The 24,083-nt window shown below is 32.5% G+C and overlaps 2 protein-coding genes and 1 pseudogene across 4 annotated transcripts; 1 reads left to right on the forward strand and 2 right to left on the reverse strand.

Annotated features, from left to right (window-relative positions):
- The first annotated feature begins 1,332 nt into the window (after positions 1-1,332).
- LOC142539543 (serine/threonine-protein kinase PBL34-like) lies at positions 1,333-5,247 on the forward strand (annotated as a pseudogene).
- Positions 5,248-5,442: 195 nt separating this feature from the next.
- On the reverse strand, positions 5,443-10,484 carry LOC142539542 (protein IQ-DOMAIN 31-like). The gene is given in 8 exon segments (XM_075645081.1): positions 5,443-5,698; positions 5,951-6,692; positions 6,694-6,978; positions 7,874-7,924; positions 8,445-8,648; positions 8,785-9,039; positions 9,808-9,928; positions 10,301-10,484. Coding segments are annotated over 7 exon segments (1,644 nt in total). The 5' UTR covers positions 9,883-9,928; positions 10,301-10,484; the 3' UTR covers positions 5,443-5,666.
- Positions 10,485-17,483: 6,999 nt separating this feature from the next.
- LOC142539544 (ubiquitin-conjugating enzyme E2 2) lies at positions 17,484-21,121 on the reverse strand. Of its 3 annotated transcripts, none has more exons than XM_075645083.1 (6): positions 20,975-21,121; positions 20,528-20,661; positions 20,423-20,448; positions 19,841-19,930; positions 18,561-18,649; positions 17,484-17,901 (listed from the first exon to the last, which is right to left on the reverse strand). In XM_075645083.1, exons 2-6 carry the CDS (start codon positions 20,650-20,652, stop codon positions 17,773-17,775), a joined length of 459 nt encoding a protein of 152 aa, XP_075501198.1. In that variant the 5' UTR covers positions 20,653-20,661; positions 20,975-21,121; the 3' UTR covers positions 17,484-17,772. The 3 variants fall into 3 exon arrangements, with proteins under 3 accessions (XP_075501198.1, XP_075501200.1, XP_075501199.1); XM_075645085.1 differs by lacking the exon at positions 20,975-21,121 and adding an exon at positions 20,935-20,956; XM_075645084.1 differs by lacking the exon at positions 20,975-21,121 and adding an exon at positions 20,819-20,936.
- Between the last annotated feature and the right edge of the window lie 2,962 nt (positions 21,122-24,083).

Genomic DNA, 24,083 nt, shown 5'->3' on the forward strand with positions numbered 1-24,083 from the left:
ACCAGATTTCAAACTCTAATACCTCGTTTTCAATCATACAACGTAATTACAGATAGGGGTGGCAACCCGATCGGCTTACCCGAACAAACCCGAACTTGATCGAGTGCATTTCGGATAAATCGGGTAATTCCTCGGGTCGGGTCGAGTCGTGTAGTAACATATCTACATGCGCTACCTTTTCGGGTACCCGAAAATCCGAGTTATTTTTTTCTTAAAAAAATTATAGGCTGGTTCTTGAATGACACAGAAAGATAGTTTATATATATATTTTTTTATCTGACAAAACCCACAAAGTTAAATGCAGTTTAAATTGTGATTCAAATGAAGCGAGGCAGAAGAAGTGTATATATGTTTCTAATTAGTCTGCTCGATTTACATAATTTTTTTCTTGATTTACATATTTTTTTAATTATTACTACTTATTTTAAATAGATTCAAATATGGTCGTCTTTTAATTTGGTGTGAAAATTAGACATGGTTATTTTGATAAATCTATTTTTCTTGATAGATTTTTTTGTAGCCACAAAATGAGAAAACCTATGTTTTTTTAAAGCCGAATACTCGGATCCGAACCTGACATTATCGGATACCCGAGTACTCGAGTAGTTACCAGAGTCAGGTCAAGTTCGATTTGTTAAAAACACATCCAAAAAAATCAAGTACTTGACCCGAAACCTAAAATCCAATTATTTGATCTAATGTTGAATATTTGCAAAAATTATTTTCGGTAAAACTCCTAAACCTTGATTTCGTGTGAGTATGTCACAGAAAGTTTGTATAGTATGATTTATTTGACTAATTAGGTTTGCAAACAATTGCGTTAATCAGTCAATTGACTTAGTTCAAAACCCATATTATAAAATAATTGAACTAAACTATTTTGTCGATGGATTTTAAAATTATTAAAAATTTTAAATTTTTATTCAAAATAAAAATTAAAGCCCAATTTAATTCATACAGATTTAGCGGTTAAATTATATAAATTATCTATATTAAAATTTTAATTTTTTTTAATAGAATCAATTAAATATGTATATAAAAAGAAAAGAAAACATAGTATTCTAAATTCCCACTTGAAAGAGTAATAAATTCGGTAGGTGACAAATAAATCAAAAAAGGAAAATACATATCCAATAGCAGTAAATCCTAGCGGTTCATTTAGTTACCATCACTGCATGTTAACTAACCCACTAGCCAATCAAGTACGAGGATTTGCGGGAGCGGGGCCCACTTATACGGCCAATGATATCTTACTTTGGCGTTTCTTGTGAGACAGCCTGTGAGTTTAGAACTTTACTTTCTCTGTTCTTTCTATTATTCTCTCCTTTTCACGCAGAACGCACTCCCTCTCTCACACACAGATACACACACGTTAACTAATCTTTGTTCTGCCTCGAGAACAGCTCGTGTCCCCATTGCCTCTTTTTGACAAACCAGTTTTGTTTCTTGTGTAGGGATTTGAAATTTGGAGTGCATTGTGGGTGAGAGTGCGTGCGAGTTGTTGTTTCTGAATCTGAATGTACATTCTAAGACAATGTCTTGATGTGGAAATGTGGATTTAGGAGTCATGTGTTTGCGGTTTAGTGTTTGTTTGCATGTTCTTTGAGTGATCGGGGGTTAGTAGTTTTGTGGTAAATTTGCCTTTTTACTCCATTTTTGTCGTCTGGGCTTGAGTCGTTTTCTTTTCTTGGCTTGATTTCTGAAGTAAAGTTTTAGTCTTGGTAGTTTGATGAGATTTTGTCTTTTTCTGGGTGTTGCTTGATTTCTTTCATTTTTATTTATTTTTGAATGGTTTGTCGTATTTGATTAGTTTGGTATCTTTGTATTGGAGAGTAATCTCACTTGCTCTTAAAAAAATGTGAAAAGAAGAATCTCTGGATAAGGGCACAGCTAAAAAGAAGGGCTTTCGAAATTGAGTGCTCGTTTCTTGATTTATGGGATTTTGGCTCTAGGGCTTGGAGGATAATGGGGCTAGGTCCTGGAACTATTAATGGGAATCCTATGAATGAGGGCACGTCTAAATCAAAAGGAAGGAAACAAATACTTAATGATGATGAACAAGGTGATGGTGGGGAGAGTAGATGTTGGATTAAGTTCAAATTATTTGGTAGCTGCTTGTCTACAAGATCCAAGGTTGATAGTTCTGTTAGTGGGTCTAGCTCACAATACGGTATGTACTCTGTAGTAAATTACGTATTTCTGCAGTGTTGTTTCGAATGACTTACTTTTATGTGCGCTTCTTTGAATGCCCTTTCGATTAATTATTTATGCACGCCAATGCCAGTGGATGTTGCTGATTTTCACTCTATAATTGGTGCCAGTTAATATGTTGGAGATTATTAGTTACCATGTTACACCTTTGTGGCGTTTTACCATATCTTCTTGTCAACTTTGCGGATACATGTCTAATGTTCCCTAAGAATTACCATTTGTTGCTCTGTTCACAATTGAAACTTATATTCACTTAACCAACAACCTTTTTTTGTGTGTGTAACAGCTGAAAGTGAATCTACTAATGATACTAGTAGATGCCAACCAGTTGCTCGAGCTGTATCATCTTCAACAAACAGCAATATTGAAAGTATCCCATCAACTCCTAGAATAGATGAGGAGCTGAAAATAGCTTCTCAGCTTCGTAAGTTCAGTTATAGTGAATTAAAACTGGCCACAAGGAACTTTAGGCCTGATAATCTCCTTGGTGAGGGTGGTTTTGGCTGTGTTTTCAAGGGTTGGGTCAATGAAAATGGCAGCACACCAGTGAAAGCTGGGACAGGCCTTGCTGTTGCTGTGAAAACTCTCAACCACAATGGACTTCAAGGCCACAAAGAGTGGCTGGTATGAAATTACTTTATTTTTAGTTTGCTCTATGCATTTTATGTCTCTATTTTTCCATATATTTTTAATTGTAAATCGTTCTTATGTGATAGGCTGAAATAACGTTCTTATGTGGTAGGCTGAAGTAAATTATCTCGGAGAGCTCATCCATTCGCATTTGGTTAAATTGATAGGCTACTGCATAGAAGACAATCAAAGAGTCCTGGTCTACGAATTCATGCCTCGGGGAAGCTTGGAGAATCACTTGTTCAAGAGTATGAATTTGGTTTCTTCTCCAAAATTTGTATCTGTTTTCTGTGGTTATTTTTTCAATTGCATTAATCAGGCGTAGCTGTATCTAAAACATATAGTGCTTCATTGTTGAATAAATTTTTGTTTGAAGTGGTTAATACAAAAAATTATTGACAATGTATAGATGATTATTAGGTTATTTGAGTGTATATTTAGAGTAAAACTATAACTGACCTGCAGTGGAAAATGTATCAACAATTTCATTTGCGTTTGAAACTGTCTACTTTGTTAGAACAGACTCGTGGGATTTATGACTAATGGTCTATGACTATGTAAGTACAGAAACGACTGAAAGGGATAGACATTCTTGCACTTTTGCCTTTTAGATTGCTAGGGTACCCTTGGAATTTCTGATATTACAATATTCTGCGTTAAATTCTTCAAATGCAAGGGATATTGACTGGAGCAAAAGTGTTTGCATCTGAGCATTTGGTGACCTTTCCCCATTTTCTAAGAATTCTAATATTGGCAAAGTCACTACTCTCCGATTTTATTCCCATTGTTTCCTATATCCTCGATCTTGCAGTTCACTTTTCAATTAGTATATATTTGAGAGACATTTTTATTTGACAGCTCATCTTCAGTTGCCTGGCCTTTTTATCTTTACTAACAGTATATTGTGTATTCCCTGTAATGCAGGGTCTCTACCTCTTCCTTGGTCTATCAGAATGAAAGTTGCGCTAAGTGCGGCGAAGGGCCTTGCCTTTCTTCATGAAGAAGCCTGAAAAACCTGTGATATATAGAGATTTTAAAACTTCTAATATCCTCCTAGATGCGGTATGTTGCATGATATCCTCAATATATTTAAGGTGCATTCCTTTTGCTTATTCTGATGGCCTTTCATTTATTTCTGTTAATCTAGGATTACAACGCAAAGCTTTCAGATTTTGGACTTGCAAAAGATGCTCCCGAGGGAGACAAAACACATGTATCTACTCGTGTGATGGGAACATATGGTTATGCTGCCCCTGAGTATGTGATGACGGGTGAGCATGTTACTCCTCCCTCGTGAGGTCCTAATGCTTTCTGCTTCCCTTGCTTTTCATCGTGCCGTGACTCATTCTGTGCGGGCCTTTTTTTAATAATCAAAAGGTGTATCTAATTTGCTGTTATGTGATCTTTTTTTTTTCTTCTAATCTTTTACCTGAGAATTGAGGAGTCCTTTTGAACTAGGTGAAGAAAGGCCTTTGAAGCCTTTTCAATGTTTGGATTATGGGGATAACAGGATTAAATAAAGATATATGTTTAATTTTTTATTTTTAGTTCAATATGAGGTTATGGATTTTATGATTGGACCATGAAAAGGAAAAAAATTGTACATCTTTATTTTTAGTCATTCGTTTTGTTATTCATTATGAAAATTCATTGCTACGTTACTCGGTAACCTATGCTATTTCAGGACATTTGACAGCAAAGAGTGACGTTTACAGTTTCGGGGTGGTTTTACTCGAATTGTTGTCTGGACGGAGATCCATGGACAAAACCAGGCCTAACGGAGAACATAACTTGGTTGAATGGGCAAGACCATATCTGGGGGAGAGGCGAAGATTCTTCAGACTAATTGATCCACGTCTTGAAGGTCGATTCTCAATAAAAGGTTCACAACGAGCTGTTCAGTTGGCTGCTCGTTGCCTTAGTCGTGAGGCAAAAGTTAGACCTCAGATGAGCGAAATTGTTGAAGCCCTCAAACCACTGCCTAATTTGAAAGATATGGCATGCTCCTCTTCTTATTTCCAGGCCATTTACTGCTGCTCGTGACAATGTCAACATAAATGCAAAAAATGGAGTTAAGTTGCAACCTGGTTCGCTCAAGAATGCACTGCCAACTCGAAGCCCTTCCATTCAAAATCGCTCAAATGCCTCTCCATATAACCAGTTCCAATCACCAAATCCTAAAAAATCGTAAGAGGAGCATTCAGCCTCCCCTGCCTCTTGATCATTTTTTTGTGATAGCACCTGTTTTCTCTCAAGGAAAAAAATTGTATTTGCAGAGTTGAATATTGTTTAATACAATTTTGGTGCAGTCTTTACAGAACTTGGCAGATATCCGGTTTATTTTTGGCGTCCAAGGAAACTCACGATTCAAAGTGATAAGTTCTGCTGACAGTATCAACTTTGTTATGAGTTGTGTAGTCTGTTTTCATAGTATTAATTCTCGAATTTTAATCTGTCATTCGAGTGTTAAGACTTCGTGTTTCCGAATAATTACACAGCACCTCACAACAGTTTCTTCAAGCAATAGAAGTAAAGAAGCATGGATCAACTGAAACTACTTAAAAGTCACACGATTGAGTAAAGAAGCATGGATCAACTGAAGAGTATGGAGTTAATCAACCAAAGAGACGCTCTCAATCCATGACTATACATTCCCTAAAAAACCAACAAGAAAACAAAGGTTCAAATAGTTCTTGATCATTTGTTAAACTTCACTTTCATCTTTGAAGTAGAGATTTTGCACGAATCAAAGAAAGTGAGCGGCAGCATCGTCGGTCTCACATGAGGCTTCCATTAGTATCCAAGATTAGCATGTTGCCACACTTTTATCTCCTCCACCCAGGCTGAAGAACCTTGTCTGAAAAGTCAGAGGCACCCAAATGATTAATTGCACTTCGAATACATAAAACTGGAAGGAATCAGAGTCATAGTGCATATTGATGGTTAATTGTACAAAGCCAGAGAATGGCAGAATCTAAGAACAGGGGATCATCAAGTTATAAATGAAAATGATGCAAGTGATTTAAGTGTACCAAAATTAGATAACTAAGAAATAGGATTATGGCATCACAAATTAGACTGTAGGTATTAGCATATTTACAATCCTTACCATCTCTAGAGGTGGTCAGTGATCGGTTAGTTTTGGTGCCTCCCTTTCCATTAGCTTGCACTGGCTTTTGTATCCGAGGTGACATTGAGCTCAATTTGCCATTGGTGGAGGCTGGCAGAGAATGACGGCGAACATATCCATAATCAGCTCCGTCTTCATCAAATTTAGTAGATCCTTGAGCTCTAAGCTTTGCTCTCGCCGATTCAGTGGCAGCCATATAACTTGGTAAACTTGGGGTGTTCTGTGTTACGTTTTCAGGATACTCCGGCTTTACTGGAAGGGATCTCCTTTTCTTGATTTTCTGATTTGATTTGACACTCTGATCTTCCTTAAAGCTGGATTCCTCATTCAAAGTCGAGGGACTCTCTATCTTCCCACCATCTTCCAATGAGTGAAGCTCAACAACAGGATGATCATCATGTGGCACAGCTGCTGGTTCATCAACTACTATTGTCTTTGAAGGAGCTTCAACTGAAGACAGTTCATCAGCTACAACATCTGGATTGGTTGGGTTTTCAGAAGGTATCATGTTTTTCTGCTCAGGAACATCAAGAGTAGCAGAAGACAACAACGTTTTCATACTCTGCAGGGTCTGTGGCTTCTTGATTTCCATTTCTGACTTTTCAGATGCTGCAGCTACAGATGCAGAAACCTTTCTCAAATTGAGCTTGATTCTCTCAAGTTCACTTTGGGGCTGTTCTCGCACAGGATCTGTTTGATGACTTGTGACTTTGCTAGAAGTTGCGTTTGGACTTGTCGATTTCACCAGAAGCTAAAGCATCAGCGTCCCCATTAACTGTTGTCGAAACCTTTCTGATACTTCTTTTTGACTTTCCAGCTATGGTCTCAACAATTTGTGACCCTCCCTGATTTCTCTGAGGCTTAACGTTCAAAGGATTTTTCGCCCGCAAAGGTGGTTCCCAAAAGTGACATAATGACCAACGTTCAAGCCAGTTACAGGCAGAATTTGGTTCAGCTTGACTGTAATGCAAACTTAAAGGCATAGAAGCCGGCAACGTGACAAGAAGCTAAAAGTAAAGGAAGTCCATAAATCAGGTCCTCACTTCAAGAGAGTAAATCTTCGTCGGTAAATAAATGGCTTTATGATATCACATCTCTTCCAACATTCAGAAAGATCTTAAAATGTGCCATTTCATGAAAAGTTTCAGTTTGACATTGAGCAGATAGATAATCAGAGATAGGACCTCCAAAATATTGTTCTGTATTTCGTTAAAGGCAACCCAGCTGAGGGGATCGGTAGAAGTGTATCAGTGTTTGATGATTCATTACATTATATGAGCAAGTAATTCTAATTCTTCAACATCTGACGTCGAAGGTTCTCGGGTAAGCTAGAAAGCAAAGCTTAGAACTTCTGTTTCGGTTGGAAGTGAAAGGAAATGAAGTAAAACCCTTGGAAAAGCATACAGCCAAAGACCTTAATAAATTAAAGGGTTTGGAGGTAATTGTTCAACTTTTATGTTAAAAGATGAGGCACTGGCAAGTTCCTAGCAAACTAGATGAATAAATCGAATCCAACAGGGTATTAGGGGATCATTGATTTAGTAGTATTTGATTGAAGTATGAAGAGAAGACAAACATGAAAAGAAAGTCCAACAAAAAGATAAGTCGAACCAGCTGAATTCTTAGAAAAGACAGACAGATCAATTTCTTCTCCATTCACAACTACGCGTCCACGTGTCCAATATATAATTGAAGGTTGGGTCTTTACAAGTGACTGAGTGAGTGATACAAAGAAGGATAACATTCATTCTCATAACTTGATCATTATTAGTTCAACCAACAATATTTGACAAGGCATGAAAAGGAAGAATAAGGTAGATGTTATTTGGTTTACCCAGATAGTACCATCAAATGAACAAATAGAAATGTTTTAGCAACCTAAGGTGTTGATGAATATAATACCTTACGAATATATGTATTTGTTGTTTCTTCAATGTCCACCTGTTTAGAATCCTGATGAAGTACACAGGGATGAATATAATACAAGCACCAAGAACCTTGAAAAATGCAATACAAGAAAGCTAGTATATGATACAAAAAAGTGAATTGACATATTATTCTATTATGAACAAAAGCATTTAACAAAAAAAGGACGTTAAAACAGATTATGGAAATCAGGCATTCAATGTGCTAACTAATAACTTCAGGTGACAATCTAAAACGATCCAGCAATAACCCCCCCCCCCCCACCAAACACTCAAAGATTGTCAGAGAAGAGATGGGAGAAAAACAAAAGGCAAACGCTAAAGCGCCGAAAAAACGAAGACATTTCCATGTTCTAAGGCTCGGGGGTTGAGAAAAGGAAAGACATATTTTTCATATAGAATCCCCGGTCCGCGGACCGCATGAGGCCAAACTAATTTGGAGTGAAGTTGGGTCGAACCATTATAGGTTCTCTCATCACCTATTTCTTCATTGACGAGACTTGAAAAGAAGAGACTTTAATAAATTATGTTATGCGGGTCAAAGTTACCTGACGCTTTGCAAAAGTATACTTTTTAAACTTTTCAGGCCTGGAGTCGGAAAGTCTAACTCTTTGTCCACGAACCAGAGCCTGGATCTTAACAATTGCCCGCACGCAACGAAAAGTAGCAACTGCCTGTCTCCTGACCAAATGTCCCCTGACAAGAGCCTGCAGTCTTATGATACCCTTGAGAGCCCAAAATGCACGCCGAGCCTATGGTTAAAACACAGTCACAAGAAGCCAAGAAGTTGAAGAAATCAATTGAAGACAAGAAAAGAAAGAATTATATGCATAACTCAGGCTGGTCAGCTATGTAGCAATATCCACATGCAATTTCACAGTACGTTACCATGTATCCCCTAAAGGCTGCTTGTGCTATTGTGGCAGCATGTTCTTGCCTCCTCATCTCATCATCATCAACTGGAACCATTAAATTACTTTGTGAATGTTGATTCCCAGAATATTGGGTGGCATCACAAGGAGCAGCAGATCTACCCTTCTCAATTTCCATATCTTCAACATTTCTATCAGTCAACTGGGGGGGTGGATCAGTAATGACTGCAGATTTACCAGCCTGATTCTCAACAGGGGACTTTGCAGCAGCCTTTCATGAGGAGTGACGTTGTGACACCCAAAGCAGTGTAAATCAGCATTATAATTTTTTATACCAAGCGGAACCATTATTGAAAGATATAAAGTCATATCCTAAAAACAAAACTATCAACGGATCTAATTCCAAATTTTCATAATTTCCGAGTTCAAGAAGCATAATGAAAAATCAGAGAAGTATAGTTAAATAATTCAAGATATTGGTTTTAAAATATAATTTTCATCGCGTTGGATTTTGCAGAATATAATTAGGTATATGGCACAGAAAAGGTAATCCTGATTATAAATGGCTTCTAGATAGAGATGGCATGTATAGCAAAGGAAACATCAAAACATAACGAAGACAAAAATTACAGAGAAACATTACAATATGTAGATGACTAAAACGCCCACATATATTTCATCATAAGTCGATCCAACATTCATACAACAGCAAAGAATCGTGTAAAATATGAAATTATAAGTGGAATATTGATGACTTACACAAATCATGGTGGACGTTCTAAATTCCAGAATTATCTTCATATGAGACCAAAATTGGACTACAAACTAACTTTAAAAAATAATTTAAAAAGTTAACCACCCAGTGATGTATCCTAAGAAGGTATAAGCAATAATTCTTTGATGGAATATTGTACGTTGGGAAACCACACAAAGGAAACGTCATTAATGGAAAATGGAATTAAGAGCAGGCAAAAGATTTGTCAAACATCAACGAGAAAATTTCAAAACACATTAATAAAGCAATAATAGCTCATCTTACCTTGGATAAATTAGACTTCGAATTCTTCTTCCCGAAGAGCACAGTCTTGATCCATTTCCCAGGAGACTTACCCATTGAAGAACCCCGCTTTAAAAGAACAGTTGCTCAATTTAATTAAAACCTGCAACATTTCATCAAGTGAAAGCATCAGGAAACAATGTAGCTAAAATAAATTAAATTTTAAAAGAAAAAAGAGCAATAAAATCTGGAAATAAACAAATTTTTAATTTCCCACAGAACAGGGCAAGATAAAGTCCAAGGTCAAAAACATTAGAATCGAAGAACAAATGATTCAAGAGGTATATATGTTTTTCAAACACAGTCGTAGGCTCGTAGCGGTATCGTAGAGGAAGATTTAAATCAAACACAACCGCTGACAAGGAATCACAAACCACCATAAATACAAACATAAAACAAGAACCAGAAAGCATAAAAAAAAAAACAGGTAAGTGGGTTTCACTGCAATGCAGCTCAGATCTGCGCTTTTTCAAACCTGAAAAACGAAGGGTTTATCTCACATCAGAATCCCGCAGCTACAAATCTTGACGAAGAGAGAACCCAGCAAACAAAAATAGGCATAAATGGAGGAAACCCACCACACACAAAAACAGTCAAGGAGTTAAACTTCAGGTGAAAGACTGACTGATATGAAAATTAAAAAAGAAGGAAAAAAAACTAAAACTATGAAAACATCAAAAGCCCGTATACCGGCAGAATTATTTCATAAACTCATGGCAAGAAAATGGACATCTCAACACCGCATCACTCCACCAGCCTTCTTCACCATTTCTGGAGCATGTATTCATCTTATCCCAGTAAATCCTGTGCCCGCTTACTCGACAGAATTGGCGAAGGTAATTATTATACATACGGTGGAGTAAAATTAGTGTATGTATACATCTCCAGTTTCCACCTTCTGTATACTGATGGAGGTCGGCGAGTTGGTGTAGTAATACAGTCGCTTTAAGTAGAAATGGTTGAGTGGATCCAAAGCGCTGATTGGAGAAGAGAATTTGAAAATTTTTGCGGATCGGAAACGGCGTCGTTTGGTAATTTTGCTACAATTTTAAATTTAATTTCAGTTGTTTTTTATTTTATTTTATTTTTGTATTCTTGTGCGTCAACGTCGTAGGCTGTCTGGTTCTAGACAAAAATAGATTAACTAGTTACATGTTGATTATTGAAAATATTTTTGTGAAACGATCTTACGAATTTTTATCTGTGAGACGGATCAATTATACCAATATTTATAATAAAAAGTAATACTCTTAGCATAAAAAGTAATAATTTTTCATGGATGACCCAAATAAGAGATTTGTCTCACAAAATACGACTCGTGAGACCGCCTCACACAAATTTTTATCTTAACTATTTATTGAATCAAAGAATCTTATTATGATAATTATAATAATCCAAAAGTTAGATTACAAGTGAGTATGGTTGGATGAGCGGAATTAATAAATCCCTAATCTCTATCAAATGAATATAAGAAATTTTTTAAAATATTGTCTATTATCATATATGTAATCATATTTCATTTTTAATCTTTATCTCTATATTTTTTTTCTAAACTTTAGTCTTTTCTTTTCTTAGTGTAACATCAATGTAATCATATTTTATTTTTAATATATTATCTCTATATTCTTTTTCTAAACTTTGATTTTTTTTTTAGTATAACGTCAATGTAATCATATTTCATTTTTAATCTATTATCTCTATATATTTTTTGTAAACTTTAGTCTTTTATTAGAGTAGCGTCAATGTAACTCTAATATGTAACCTAGTGACGTCGATGCATGTAGCATTATGTCAGCACTATGATAAATAAAATATTCGTCAAAAAAATGATAAATAAAATATTAAAATTACCAAAATAAATCTAATAAAAATGATCAATTAGAAATAGACATGCACAATCCAAATTCTAATTTTTTATAAATAAATTTCAAGTTTTTTTCAAAACTATAATAAATTGGTTCACTCATGCCTCCCAAGTCCGAAATAGCAGTGTAAATGAAACGAAAATATGACGAAATTTGAAAGCTCAAATTCGGATTGAATTAATTTTATTCGAATTCCATTTGAATTTCGAAAATTTTAAAACTTTTGGCTGAATTCGGTTTGAATTAAAGCTTGAGTTCGAGTTCGACTCGAAAGATTCAAACATGTTCACGAACTATTTGAATGATTAATTAAAAAAATAAGTACTCAAAATGCTAGAAATTTATTTATTTAATATAAAATTATATTATATTAATAAAATACTAAAACTCGTGAGCATCTCGTGAATTATCGAACTAAATAGTTTGGGCTCAAGTTCGGCTAGAAAAAAAATTGAGCATGTTCGAGTTCGGTTTGAATTCGATAAGCTCGAATACAAATCAAATATTTTTCGAGGCGACTCAAAAAACTTACGAACCGACTCGGTTCGTTTGCACCCCTACTCCGAACCATCTCTCTTGATTTTTTAAGATAAAAAGATGTTTGTGATAACATTTTTAAAAAAAACTTTATAGAAATAAAATTATATAGAATAGGTCTGACTAACAAAATGAAAATCCCGACCCAACCAGAATCCCACCACGTTCCCATTCAAAAAAAATTCTCGACCCGAGTTGTAGGGATTTTTCTCATCCCGATCAATGTTAAGAGAGAGATTAGGAAATTAATATCCACCCGACGAGATTCCGAGCCAGACTTGATTATTTTAATAATTATTTTAAATATTATAATATTATAAACACATTGAGTTGGAAGATTGTAATTTTAAATAAATAATATTGGGTCGAACCCAATATAGTATTGACTAATATATTTAAAAGAGGTAAACCCATAGATGATGATTTTAGGACTTAAATTAAATGGTCAACTAATCCATCCAAATACCCAAAAAAAAATTACTTAAACAAATATTATACTTAAAATAAAATTATACAAAATAAAAAGATAGTTTATCATAATTTTCAATCTTTTAACCTAAACTCATAAGCGTCAAGGGAACACGTTGTAGTTCCTACCCTTATATATATCTGAATATCATCTCCACACCTAATGATGTCCTTAACCTTTGTAATATCATCTCTCTAGCTGAAGAGATCTCGAATTTTTGGGATCCCAATTATTCGGTTCCGATATTGTCTGGTGCAAGATCAAGAGAAAAAAATTTCAGTTCTAATCGAGACAAAAATTGGGTAAGTGGATTACGGAACAGACCTCTACCGATCCCACCCCTATTATATAATAGACATATTTTATACAACTGGGCATATAAAAGTATATCATAAAAATCATATGAGACATAAGTCAATTTCGTAAGACAAATATCTTATCAGACCCAACACATGAAAAATTATTATTTTTATATTAAAAATAATACGGTTGGCTCTAAATATTAATCTAGTTAACTCGTCTCACGATAAAATTCATGATATTATCTCGCAAAAAAACTACTCAAACTATAATGGGAAGACATATCTCAAAAACGATATTAAATAATTAACGTATGAGATATAACACTTATTTCTAAATATCCAAAAGTTACCATCATGCAAAATTAGGAAACATAAATCACTATTAGCAGATTGTGACGCACACGATGTGTGTTATCGTGTGTTATATAAAAAATTTAATGAAGTAGCTTTAAAAATTTATTCAAAATTGAAATTATACTAGTGGAAGAGGAAAAAAAATTATAGAAATTATGATATATATATTTGGATGGTTAAGGGGGTGTTTTGGACAATATACATTAAAATTATAAACATATCAAAGTTAATTAAGGAGATGAAATATTTGAATGATCGATTATTGGATTTGGAATAACACTCATTCTAGTATATTTTAAATATATCCCAAATCGCCACCATCTATATATATATATAAGCAGAGTTTTTACCAAAAATATTAGTTTTCCGCCAAAATGTCATTTCTAAAAAAGGAAAGATATATCACGAATATTGAAATATATGTACTGCAATAAATGATAATTTAAATTATTGTTTGCATTGATTATACCAATTCATTTAATTCAAATTTAAATTTAATTCATTTTTATATTAATTCAAATATAATTTATGTATTATATGTTTTGTATTATTTTTTATTCAAATTGAAATTAAACTCTATTGAAAACATAAACTACATTAAATTTTTTGCATTGATTATATTAATCAATTTAATATATATATATATATATATATATATTATATATATATATAGACATATGTATACTGCAATAAATGATCACTTCAATTATCGTTTGCATTGATTATATCAATTCATTTAATTCAATTTGAATTTAATTTATTTTTATATTAATTCAAATGTAATTTATGTATTATATGCTTTTTTTATTTTTTTACTCAAATTGAAATTAAACTCTATTGAAAAAGTAAACTATATTAAATTTTTTGCATTGATTATATCAATCAATTTAATTAAAAATTGTATAAATAAATTTAAAATACAAATTATTGCAATGTTCAGTATCACTCATGAGGTAAATCATTCAAAAATATATTTTGCTATTTTAAGTAATTTACTGCTCAAATTACTTACTAAAAAAGAAATACAATATTTAATTAGTTTATTTAATTTTTCTAAAAATAAAATTGGTTGAGTGTTAAAAGTGATCACATGTTTCAATTTTCTTTCGAAATAATAGGTGGTTGTGTATATTATGAAGTGATTTTGTAGATAAAATCATAACTCATTTGGATAAAGATATTGACGAAACAATTATTGTTATCATTCAAATGTGTCAAACACGTGTCATGTCACAAAATTGTTTGTGAATATGGATTTAGACGAAATTACTGAACTTTTTAAAAAGTATTTCTCATTAATTTTATTGAATGTGATTTAAAAATATTTTTTTATCACATGTTAAAAAATAATAATATTTAACTTCTCGAAAATTAAAGAATTAAATATATATTAAGGTTGGTGGTCGACATCGATACACTAAACATGATAAACATAATGTCATTGCCTTAGGATAACACAATCTAAAATTTTGATATAAGATAGTGATTATTAGCCAAAAAAATTAATCGACATGCGTTGTATTTAAGAAAATTATTTAAAATTAGCAAAAAAAGTTTTTTTTTATTTTTATAGTTATATTATTTTTTTAACTTAATATCTATTCATTTTTTTCACTAATTTTTAATAATATCATCCCGTACATCACACTGATTAAATACTAGTTTGGTCTATACAAGCATCAAGTGTCCCAATATCGTGTTCGAACCCAAACCCTCTCCCCCACTGTAAAATAATAATAATAATAAAAAAATTCTATTACATCTTTTTAAAAATAATACTTGACACTGTCCAATTATCGGGCTAGCTCGTAGAAAAACCACGTGTAGAAAGTAGGGAGAGAGAGTCCCCCTCCTACTCACTACAATTCGATTCGATTCGTTTACAGCCCTAGTTGCAAGAGCTTGGATTGAGACTTGTAGTAAATAAGGAAGAATCAATCTTTTCAATCTCTAAGACTAGTTGAAAAGAACAATCTCCCGAAGTCGCTAACAAGACTTCGATGGTTACGAATATTTAATTTGATATAGGTGAATTCGGGATTCACTTAAAAATTTAAACATTATAACAAATCAAAAAATTTTAAATTCATAATTTCAAATTTATCAATGCAAATACAATTTTAAAAAAATTAAGCCTACCAAAATGTCTGATTTTTGAATTCGTTTCTTGAATTTTCGATGACTGTATTGAATGCGAGAGGTGCACTTATTGGACACACCATTACCAAAAAGGCGAAAAGACGCTTCTCAATGGAAACACACTTTTTCCTTCAAAATTTTAACTATGTATTTGCTAGAGATGAACAAAAACTTAACCAAATCAATGGTTTGTATTAGTTTTTAAACAATCACGATTTAGATTTAAAAATAAATTCAAATTTTAAATCAATCATCATAATCGAACCAAACAAGAACCGAAAATTTAGGTGTGATTTTTAATTTTTAATGATTTGATTAGCGGACACCCATAAAATCAATAGCCGGGTACCTTATTAGTTTATATAAATAATTATATACACTTATACACACCCACAAAAGGGTATAAAAATAAAAATACGTCTCTTGTGAGATGATCTCACGAATCTTTATTTGTGAGACAGATCAACCCTACCGATATGCACAATAAAAAATAACTCTTAGCATAAAAAATAATATTTTTTCATGGATGACCCAAATAAAAGATCTGTCTTACAAAATACGACCCATGAGATCGTTTCACACAAATTTTTGCCTAAAAACAAAAGACACCATCCCACACGCAAGGTATATCTTAAGACACCCAAGTCTCAAAGAAGCCTACCTATCATCTTCATTTCTGCCGAGGGTCCCCCTTGCTCCATTTATTTTCCCATGTACAATGATTAAACTTTATATATATATATATATATATATATATATATATATATATATAAAATAATTATTATATCGAGGCATGTGGATGTACAACTCAAGAATAATAAATAGGAACTCCTTAAATTCACAATAGAAGTGAAACATTTGTAATCTTGTAGAGCACATGATTCCAACAAAACCCATGTGACTTTAGACGTGGTTAGTTGTGCATTCTCCAAATCACTGACACCTCAAGAATACAATGGAAACAACTGTAGTAAGATAATAATAATGTTGTTTTTATTTATTTTTGAGATGCATGCTTGGCAATGCCCTTGACCAATTTTTCTACAATAAGCTCATTTGATCTAATGTTTCTGAAGCGAGAAGAATCCTAAATTTAACGTGCCACGCACTTGAGTCGGTAACTCGGATTCCAACCTGATCCCAAACTCAATAATCGGTTTTCCGATTATTTCAGGATCGGGTATAAAATAATATACCCAAAACCCGAATTACCCGACTCAAAACACCCAACTCATGCCCCCCTGATTACATTGGCTGAATTGATGGGGTCGGCACCACTTCAAACTAGAGGTCCATCCCATGTTTTGTGGGGAAAAAAACCATAAATTGCACAGAGTGACCTATACCCAATGGAATATAGAATGATCCCGAGATACCCATTCTAGACTAAGACAATGTAACGCATATTTTACTAGAAGAATTTTACAATGTAAGAGACTCCAGCGGGTAATATCAATATATATGCATTACGAAGGATGAAACGTGAATCGAGTAAATTATGAGAATCTCTCCCACATGAAATTGACAGCCTAGCAGTAATGAGGATAATGCAGTTCCTAGATATGGTTGTTGACTGACAAATAAAAACAAAATTAGGAGGGGTTCAACATGCTACTGTAATGAACCATCTGATGATGACATTTAAACCAACTTCTAATCAGTAAAACTTACTTTCAGACATATTACAGTCGCAAACAAATGTATCTAGTCGACCCTTAACTTGTAATCAAGAAAGAGAGGTACATATATCGCGCATAACAAGTTCGGGAAAAAAAGATTGTCATAAGATACGATCTCAACAATGGAATTTGACGACATACATGAATTCTCTAACTCAGGGAAACGTTTTCAACGATGCTCAAGTTGAAGACGAGACACTTCATATAAATTTCTAAAAAACACTGATTCGAAAGCTAAAAACCAGGGAGAATGGGTGATGTGCGGAGTTGTTTTCAAGACATAACTAGAGGGAAGGAGGGAGGGAGGGGGAGGGGGAACAAAAGTTTAATACACTTTCACAATATCTGGTACAAGATATCAATATGTACAGATACTATGGCACATTCGAACACCAGAAAAATTTCAAGAGAAAGACCCTTCAGAGTCCTGAAGATTAGTATGTAATACAATAACAATGTTACTATAGGAGTCACTTGCGTAGAATGATAATAAAACAAAGGTTCACAGAAACAGAGATGATTCTACCGGGAGAAAGGCCGTTGGAATATGAAGCTTCTTCATCAGTAGCAATCTCCCATCATGCAGTCTGTAGGAGTAAACACTAATCTGCTGTCCAGCTCTGCTCAACAATTTCACGCACCTTCCTGTTATATTCACGCTTGTTTTCACTAAACAACCGCGCAGATTCAGAATTTGCGGGTGAGTTTGGATTTGGATCACACAGCAGCGACTGTAAATGAAAAATAAAAAAAGTGATTGACTCTTGTCATGGCGCTATCAGGAGTAAACATGATTCCAGCATGGTATGTTACAACCAGAAACAGAACCTATCGATCAAACAATAATACCGACAATCATGGCGAAAATTTATAAGTCTTTGTTGAACCACCACGACTTCTGAAGAGACTGGCATACACAGTAATATTGGCAGCCTATAAATATTGTTAAAGTTGAGTGGGCGGTGAAGGGAAAATAATAATTTTTTTTTGAACTTTGAAGTGGAAACTAAACAAACTATCCAGCAGTTTCTGAATGTCACAATTCTCTATCATGCATTTGGGTTAGATATATGACAAAAATTCAATGCACAAGCCGGAGATTTTTGTCTCTGAAGTTAATATTTACAAGATTTCATTGTGCAAGTACACAAACATTATAGTGTCTCGTTGACGTGTTACATGCATCTGTAACACAAAAATAAATTGATTTAGTTACTTAATTTTCTAGTACACCTTGTCATACCTCAACTCCTGCTTGTATTCAACTCTAGCTATTTTAGTTAAATCATGTTGGTTTATTCTTCTTGAGAACTTAAACTATCATAATTGATGTTCCATTCTATACATGTAGAGAAAAGACATGGTACAACATTTCACAGCCATAATCTACCTGGATAGATGTAAGAATAGCAGCTACATCATATATTGGACTCCACTGATTTTGCAGGATATCCAAGCATATACTTCCATCAGCATAAACTAATAAACAACAGAAATATAACGAGAAAAGAAGAATTGTAATCAAATGTTTTTCCATTTAGTTGGAATATCTCGTCGACAATGAAAATCTATAATGATTAATGTCATTCACCAATCGTCTCTTGGAAATACATCTAATACCACATCACACCAAATGTAAGCTTTAGAAAACAATGTAAAAATGGTGGTAAAATATATGATAATAGCCAATGAGCCAAGCGAGCAAACTTAAAATATTACATGTGTGCACATCTTAATGAGATATCCATGATTCACAGCATTTATTACGATATTTATAGCCACTAAATAAAACTACATGGGCCCCATAATATCAAATGAAATGCACAAAAATTTGTAAACTCAAAGATGAATGTTAAGAAACTTCACATGAAAATGGTCGAGGTGCTTTTAAAAAGTATATACTAGCTAAATTTGGTTAGGCATAGAAGTTTCACGCTTGCGGAGACGAAGTTGATGGAAGCAGAACTATACAAATTTTTAGCACAACACTGATGGGCTAAAGCAGATATAAAGCCCCTCCTCACAATTAATCAAACATCTTTAAAGGAATGAAACCTTAGAACTCGAGAAATCCTTGCTACCAAGATATGTGATACTCCTTAGCAAACATAACATAACAATGTCACAAGTCATGTTGAGCAGGGTAGTAAACATTTTTGATTCAAAATAAGCAGCAAATGAAATAATTAAATAATTTGTTGTGAGATTCTTGAGATGTTATGTTTGGACAGTACATAAAAGAAATAGCATCACAGTGTCTAAAGGTGGCACTTTCAGATAGCTTTAAGAATAGTGCATTCAGACAATATGCTAACATAAAAGCATCAAGACAACCAACAAATACACCGTACAAATGCAGGCTGCAGTATTAACTTCTAGCCATTTTTAGAAACGACAGATGATAATTTCATCTCTGGCAAGAACTGTGATTCATGAAGGTATGATTCTTTCATAATCATACAGATCTTAGTCCCAAACCAATTGGGATCAGCTAAACAGTGTTAATATATATATATATATATATATATATATATATATATCATTATTTTACTGCAGTGCTTCCGTGGTTGGTTTTGGCTTTGTGAATCTTTAAAAGAAAGAGAGTCGAGCAAAGAGTAATCCATTATGCCATGCTTATGATACCGATAAATAGAACATCAATTAACTTACTGTTTGGATGGAACATCCTAGACACAAATCGCACTGTTGGGGGCTTATTTGGGTAGTCTTCTGTAAATTGAAGCGAGAGTTTAAACGTACCTAGCAGCAAACAATATATATACATAATATTAAAAAACTGAACGATCGAGAGAACCAGATTCAATGTCAACAAAACTTCTAATGAACTTTTCAGCATGTCGTCGTCGTGCTTTTGATCCAACATAAGGGAAGGGTAACACATTAAGCCATCAAAATTATGCACCATATATCAGAGGTTCACACATCAAATATTTGTATTTGTTCATATTTTCTCATGAAATTACACCTTTGGTATGAATAACATGTGAGAAAAATAAATTTTACCGTTGCAATGATATAGATAAACATAAATTTAATACATCAGCAACACATAATTTCGAATTTAGGGGGACGTAAAACCACTTGGAATGAGCATATCCCATTCAGTGATAGATGAGAAAATTAAACACATCTAAGTTATAACTATAAACTGCAACAACAAACATTCGTAATAGTTCATCTATGATTAGCAAATCCAAACTAAAACTTGATTCTAAGGAAGAACATTCCCACCTCCATCCCAAGGAGTGTCATCCGGCCTGCAATTTCAAAAAGAAAACCCCAGTTATTTAGTAAATCTCAAAATAAATAACCAGCAAACAGGCCAACAAAAAATACCCGAATATAACAGCATTCCAGAGCATGATATTGTTATCATAAGGTGCGCCACTGATGCCAGCAGGAGGGTCCTGCTGTAGCCGCTTGAAATCCCTCATCAGCCGCTTCCTTGCTGGCGTAGACATCCTTACCGCCTACAATCACCATGACCACAACGTAAATCCCAATACACCTAATTCACACTCATAACGAGTTCCAATCTAACAAAATTGAGCACGAGATAACATATTGGGTCAGAATCTGTAAAATCCATTCGTAAACTTCAATTTCCCAGCACAAAAACTACATCACCTAACCACAGAATCAATCCACAACACGGCCCAAACCCTAGATTCGCATGCATAACCATAAATCACGCCACAAACAAACAAGTCAAAATCGACAAACTAGAGTTGGTAAAAACCCACATAATCGCTTCAAATATAGATCAGACAGAGAATTAATAACCTGAAAATGAGGCGGCTAGAGATTTTTTCAGCGTATTCCTCTTTCTATTATCGATTATATATATTAATTTTTTTTAAAAAAAAATTGTAAATTTCGGACGCGCTAGTGTGTGTCCCACCAAACATTACAAATACAGTATTTTCCAAGGTGAAATTTAAGGCTACGACTTCGCATCATATACAAGCTGCCGGTTTTGTGGTGGTGATGTAATAAAAATTTGTACGAGATGATTCTACCGGTTTTATGGAGTTTAAAAGTCTAGAGAGATATTCAAACTAGATTTTTATATACTCCATAAAAGTTTAGTGGTATTCAATGTAAACTTTTGTAGAATTTTAAAAAATCATGTGGTATTCAAACTTGACTTTTAAAACTCTACAAAAGTCTATAGGTATTCAAAATGTCAATAAACTTTTAATGACTCTATGGAATTCTATTAAAGGGGTGTATTGATTATAACTTTTAATGACTTTTATGGAGTTTAGAAGTCTAGAGGTATTCAAACTAGACTTTTATATACTCCATAAAATTTTAGTGGTATTCAATGTAAACTTTTGTAGAATTTTAAAAAGTCATGTGGTATTCAAACTTGACTTTTAAAAAATCTACAAAAGTCTATATGTATTCAAAATGTCAATAGAATTTTAATGACTCTATGAAATTCTATTAAGTATAAGAATTATAGCCTAATGTACAACAATAAAACGTCAACCAAAGTTTTTGATTCAACCTAAAGATTTGGATGTACATTTAATTGAGAAATCTCCCAAATTCAATACAATTTTCATTCTTTTTTCATCTATTTATTTTTCCTTTTATTTGTGCTTTTAAAAAACATAATTAAAATTTAATTTTTTTATTAATTATTATATAATATTTTATTTTTAATTATTTTCTTTAATTTTAGTTAATCTATATATTAAATTATTGTATAAGCAAATTCATACCGATACTATACCAAAATTTTCGGTATACCGAACCAAAAAAACATTACATTTTAAAAAAATTTATAATTTATTGTTTTAAAATATTATATATTTTAAAATTTTTGTATATTTTCCGGTATTTCGGTATATACCAAATTTTCAAATTGGATATCGTTACCGTACTGAAAAATCCGGTATTGTTACCGTACCGTGTCGAAATATTCGGTATACTTAAAATTCGGTAAATTCAATATTTTTTTGTTATGGTAATCTCGGTATACCGAAAATTTGGGTATTTTTTTCCACCCCTAACAGGTCTTGTATTGGCATGTGCTATATTACACAATTTTCTTGGAAAGAAGTGTCAATTTGATGAATTTCAAATTGAACTAGATAATGAAGCTCAATTGACTTCATCAGCACAAGTTTATGAAGGTGACGACTTTGATCAGTTATTTAAAACTCAAAAACAACAACGAGCAAATACTAATACATGGAGGGATATCACAGCCAATGGAATGTAGCGTTATGTTGATCAAATTTTCAGTAATGATTAGATTTTTTTTATAAAAGACTACTCATTATTTTGAGTGTTTTTTTAATAAAATTTTATTATGAACTTATAAAAATATTATTCATTAATATGTTGAATTGACATAAAGAATTGAAATTTTGATTTCAATAAATTGGATAGTTCATTTGTCGTTTTTCACAAATTAAATTGATTTAACTTTTAAGTAAGTAAAATTCATTTACATTCATAAATAAAAATAATAATTTAAAATTGAAGAGGTTATCTATGTCCAATAATTATTTTAAAAAAATTAATAAAAAATAAATCACAATTATAAACTACAAAATTCATATAATTCTATGAAAAAGTTTACAAAAGTCTATAAAAATATTGAAAAAAGTCTATAAGACTCTATGAAATTTGTTTTACAATTCTATGAGATTCCATAAAAGTCAATAAAAATCTATCAATTTCACAAAAGTCCATCATTTAAAAAAGTCATTAAAAATCTTTGAAAGTATAGAATGAATACACCCCCTTAATCATGAGATGATCTTACGAGAGTGAGGTTAATCATGAAAAAATATATTTTTTATGTAAAAAAATATATTTTATAATTATAAATATGAACAGAGTTGACTCGTCTTACGGATAATGATCCGTGAGAATGTCTCATAAGATACCTATTATAAAATTAAATGGTCAGATTTTAATTTGATTACGTATGGTTTAGAAGGTGTTTGCCTAAATTTATTTCACAAAAACTCTTGTGAGTCGGTCTCACATGTCAATTTTGTGAGACGTATATTATATTTGAACCACCATGAAATAACTTTTTTTTTATTTCAAAAATATTATTTTTTATTGTAAATATGAATATTGTTAACCGTCTCACAAGATACTCAATTTATTATTTAAAACAACTTATTAGATTTCATGTCTTATAAGCTGTTTTATACGCTCATAAGCAGTATGATATTGTTTTAAAAATAAGTTATTAGAATATTTGGATAAAATAAGTTGGTAAATCTTAAAATTGTTAATGTGTTCGATATTATCAGATATTTTTGGTATGATAATTATAAAAAAAACACGACATTATGAAATTGACAAAATATGATTATTTTTAATATGTCCATATATTATATATTTTATATTTTAATTAATATAATAATTGTTATTAATATAATAATATTAATTTATTGATATATAAACGAAAATATTTAGGATATAATTCTAATATTAATAATCACTTGTTGTTAAAAAGGAAACAACATTAATAGTATTCGTAATTATATTAATTAAAATAGAATTTATATTAAAAATAATAATAAATATAATTTTAAAAATTATTATTGGCTATTGATCAATTTATATACTATGTAGAAGAGAGTATGCTTGAAATTTTATAAAATATACGAGGATAATTTGATCTTTAAAACATATTTAAATAAGATTTTTAAAAAGGTGGGTACCAATTTTTTTTTTTAAACATTTTACAACCAGTGTATTTTGATAACGTATAAGCTGTATTTAAAAAAATATAAAAAAAATTGTAGAACTTATGATCTCTAAAACAACTTATAAGTTGTTTAAGAGAGCTTATAAGCTCTACCTAATACTCTCTCGGTACATATTAGTAAAAGATGTATACGCGTTACATGTGTTA

Source organism: Primulina tabacum, chromosome 3, assembly GCF_025594145.1.
Source record: "Primulina tabacum isolate GXHZ01 chromosome 3, ASM2559414v2, whole genome shotgun sequence".
NCBI lineage: Eukaryota > Viridiplantae > Streptophyta > Magnoliopsida > Lamiales > Gesneriaceae > Primulina > Primulina tabacum.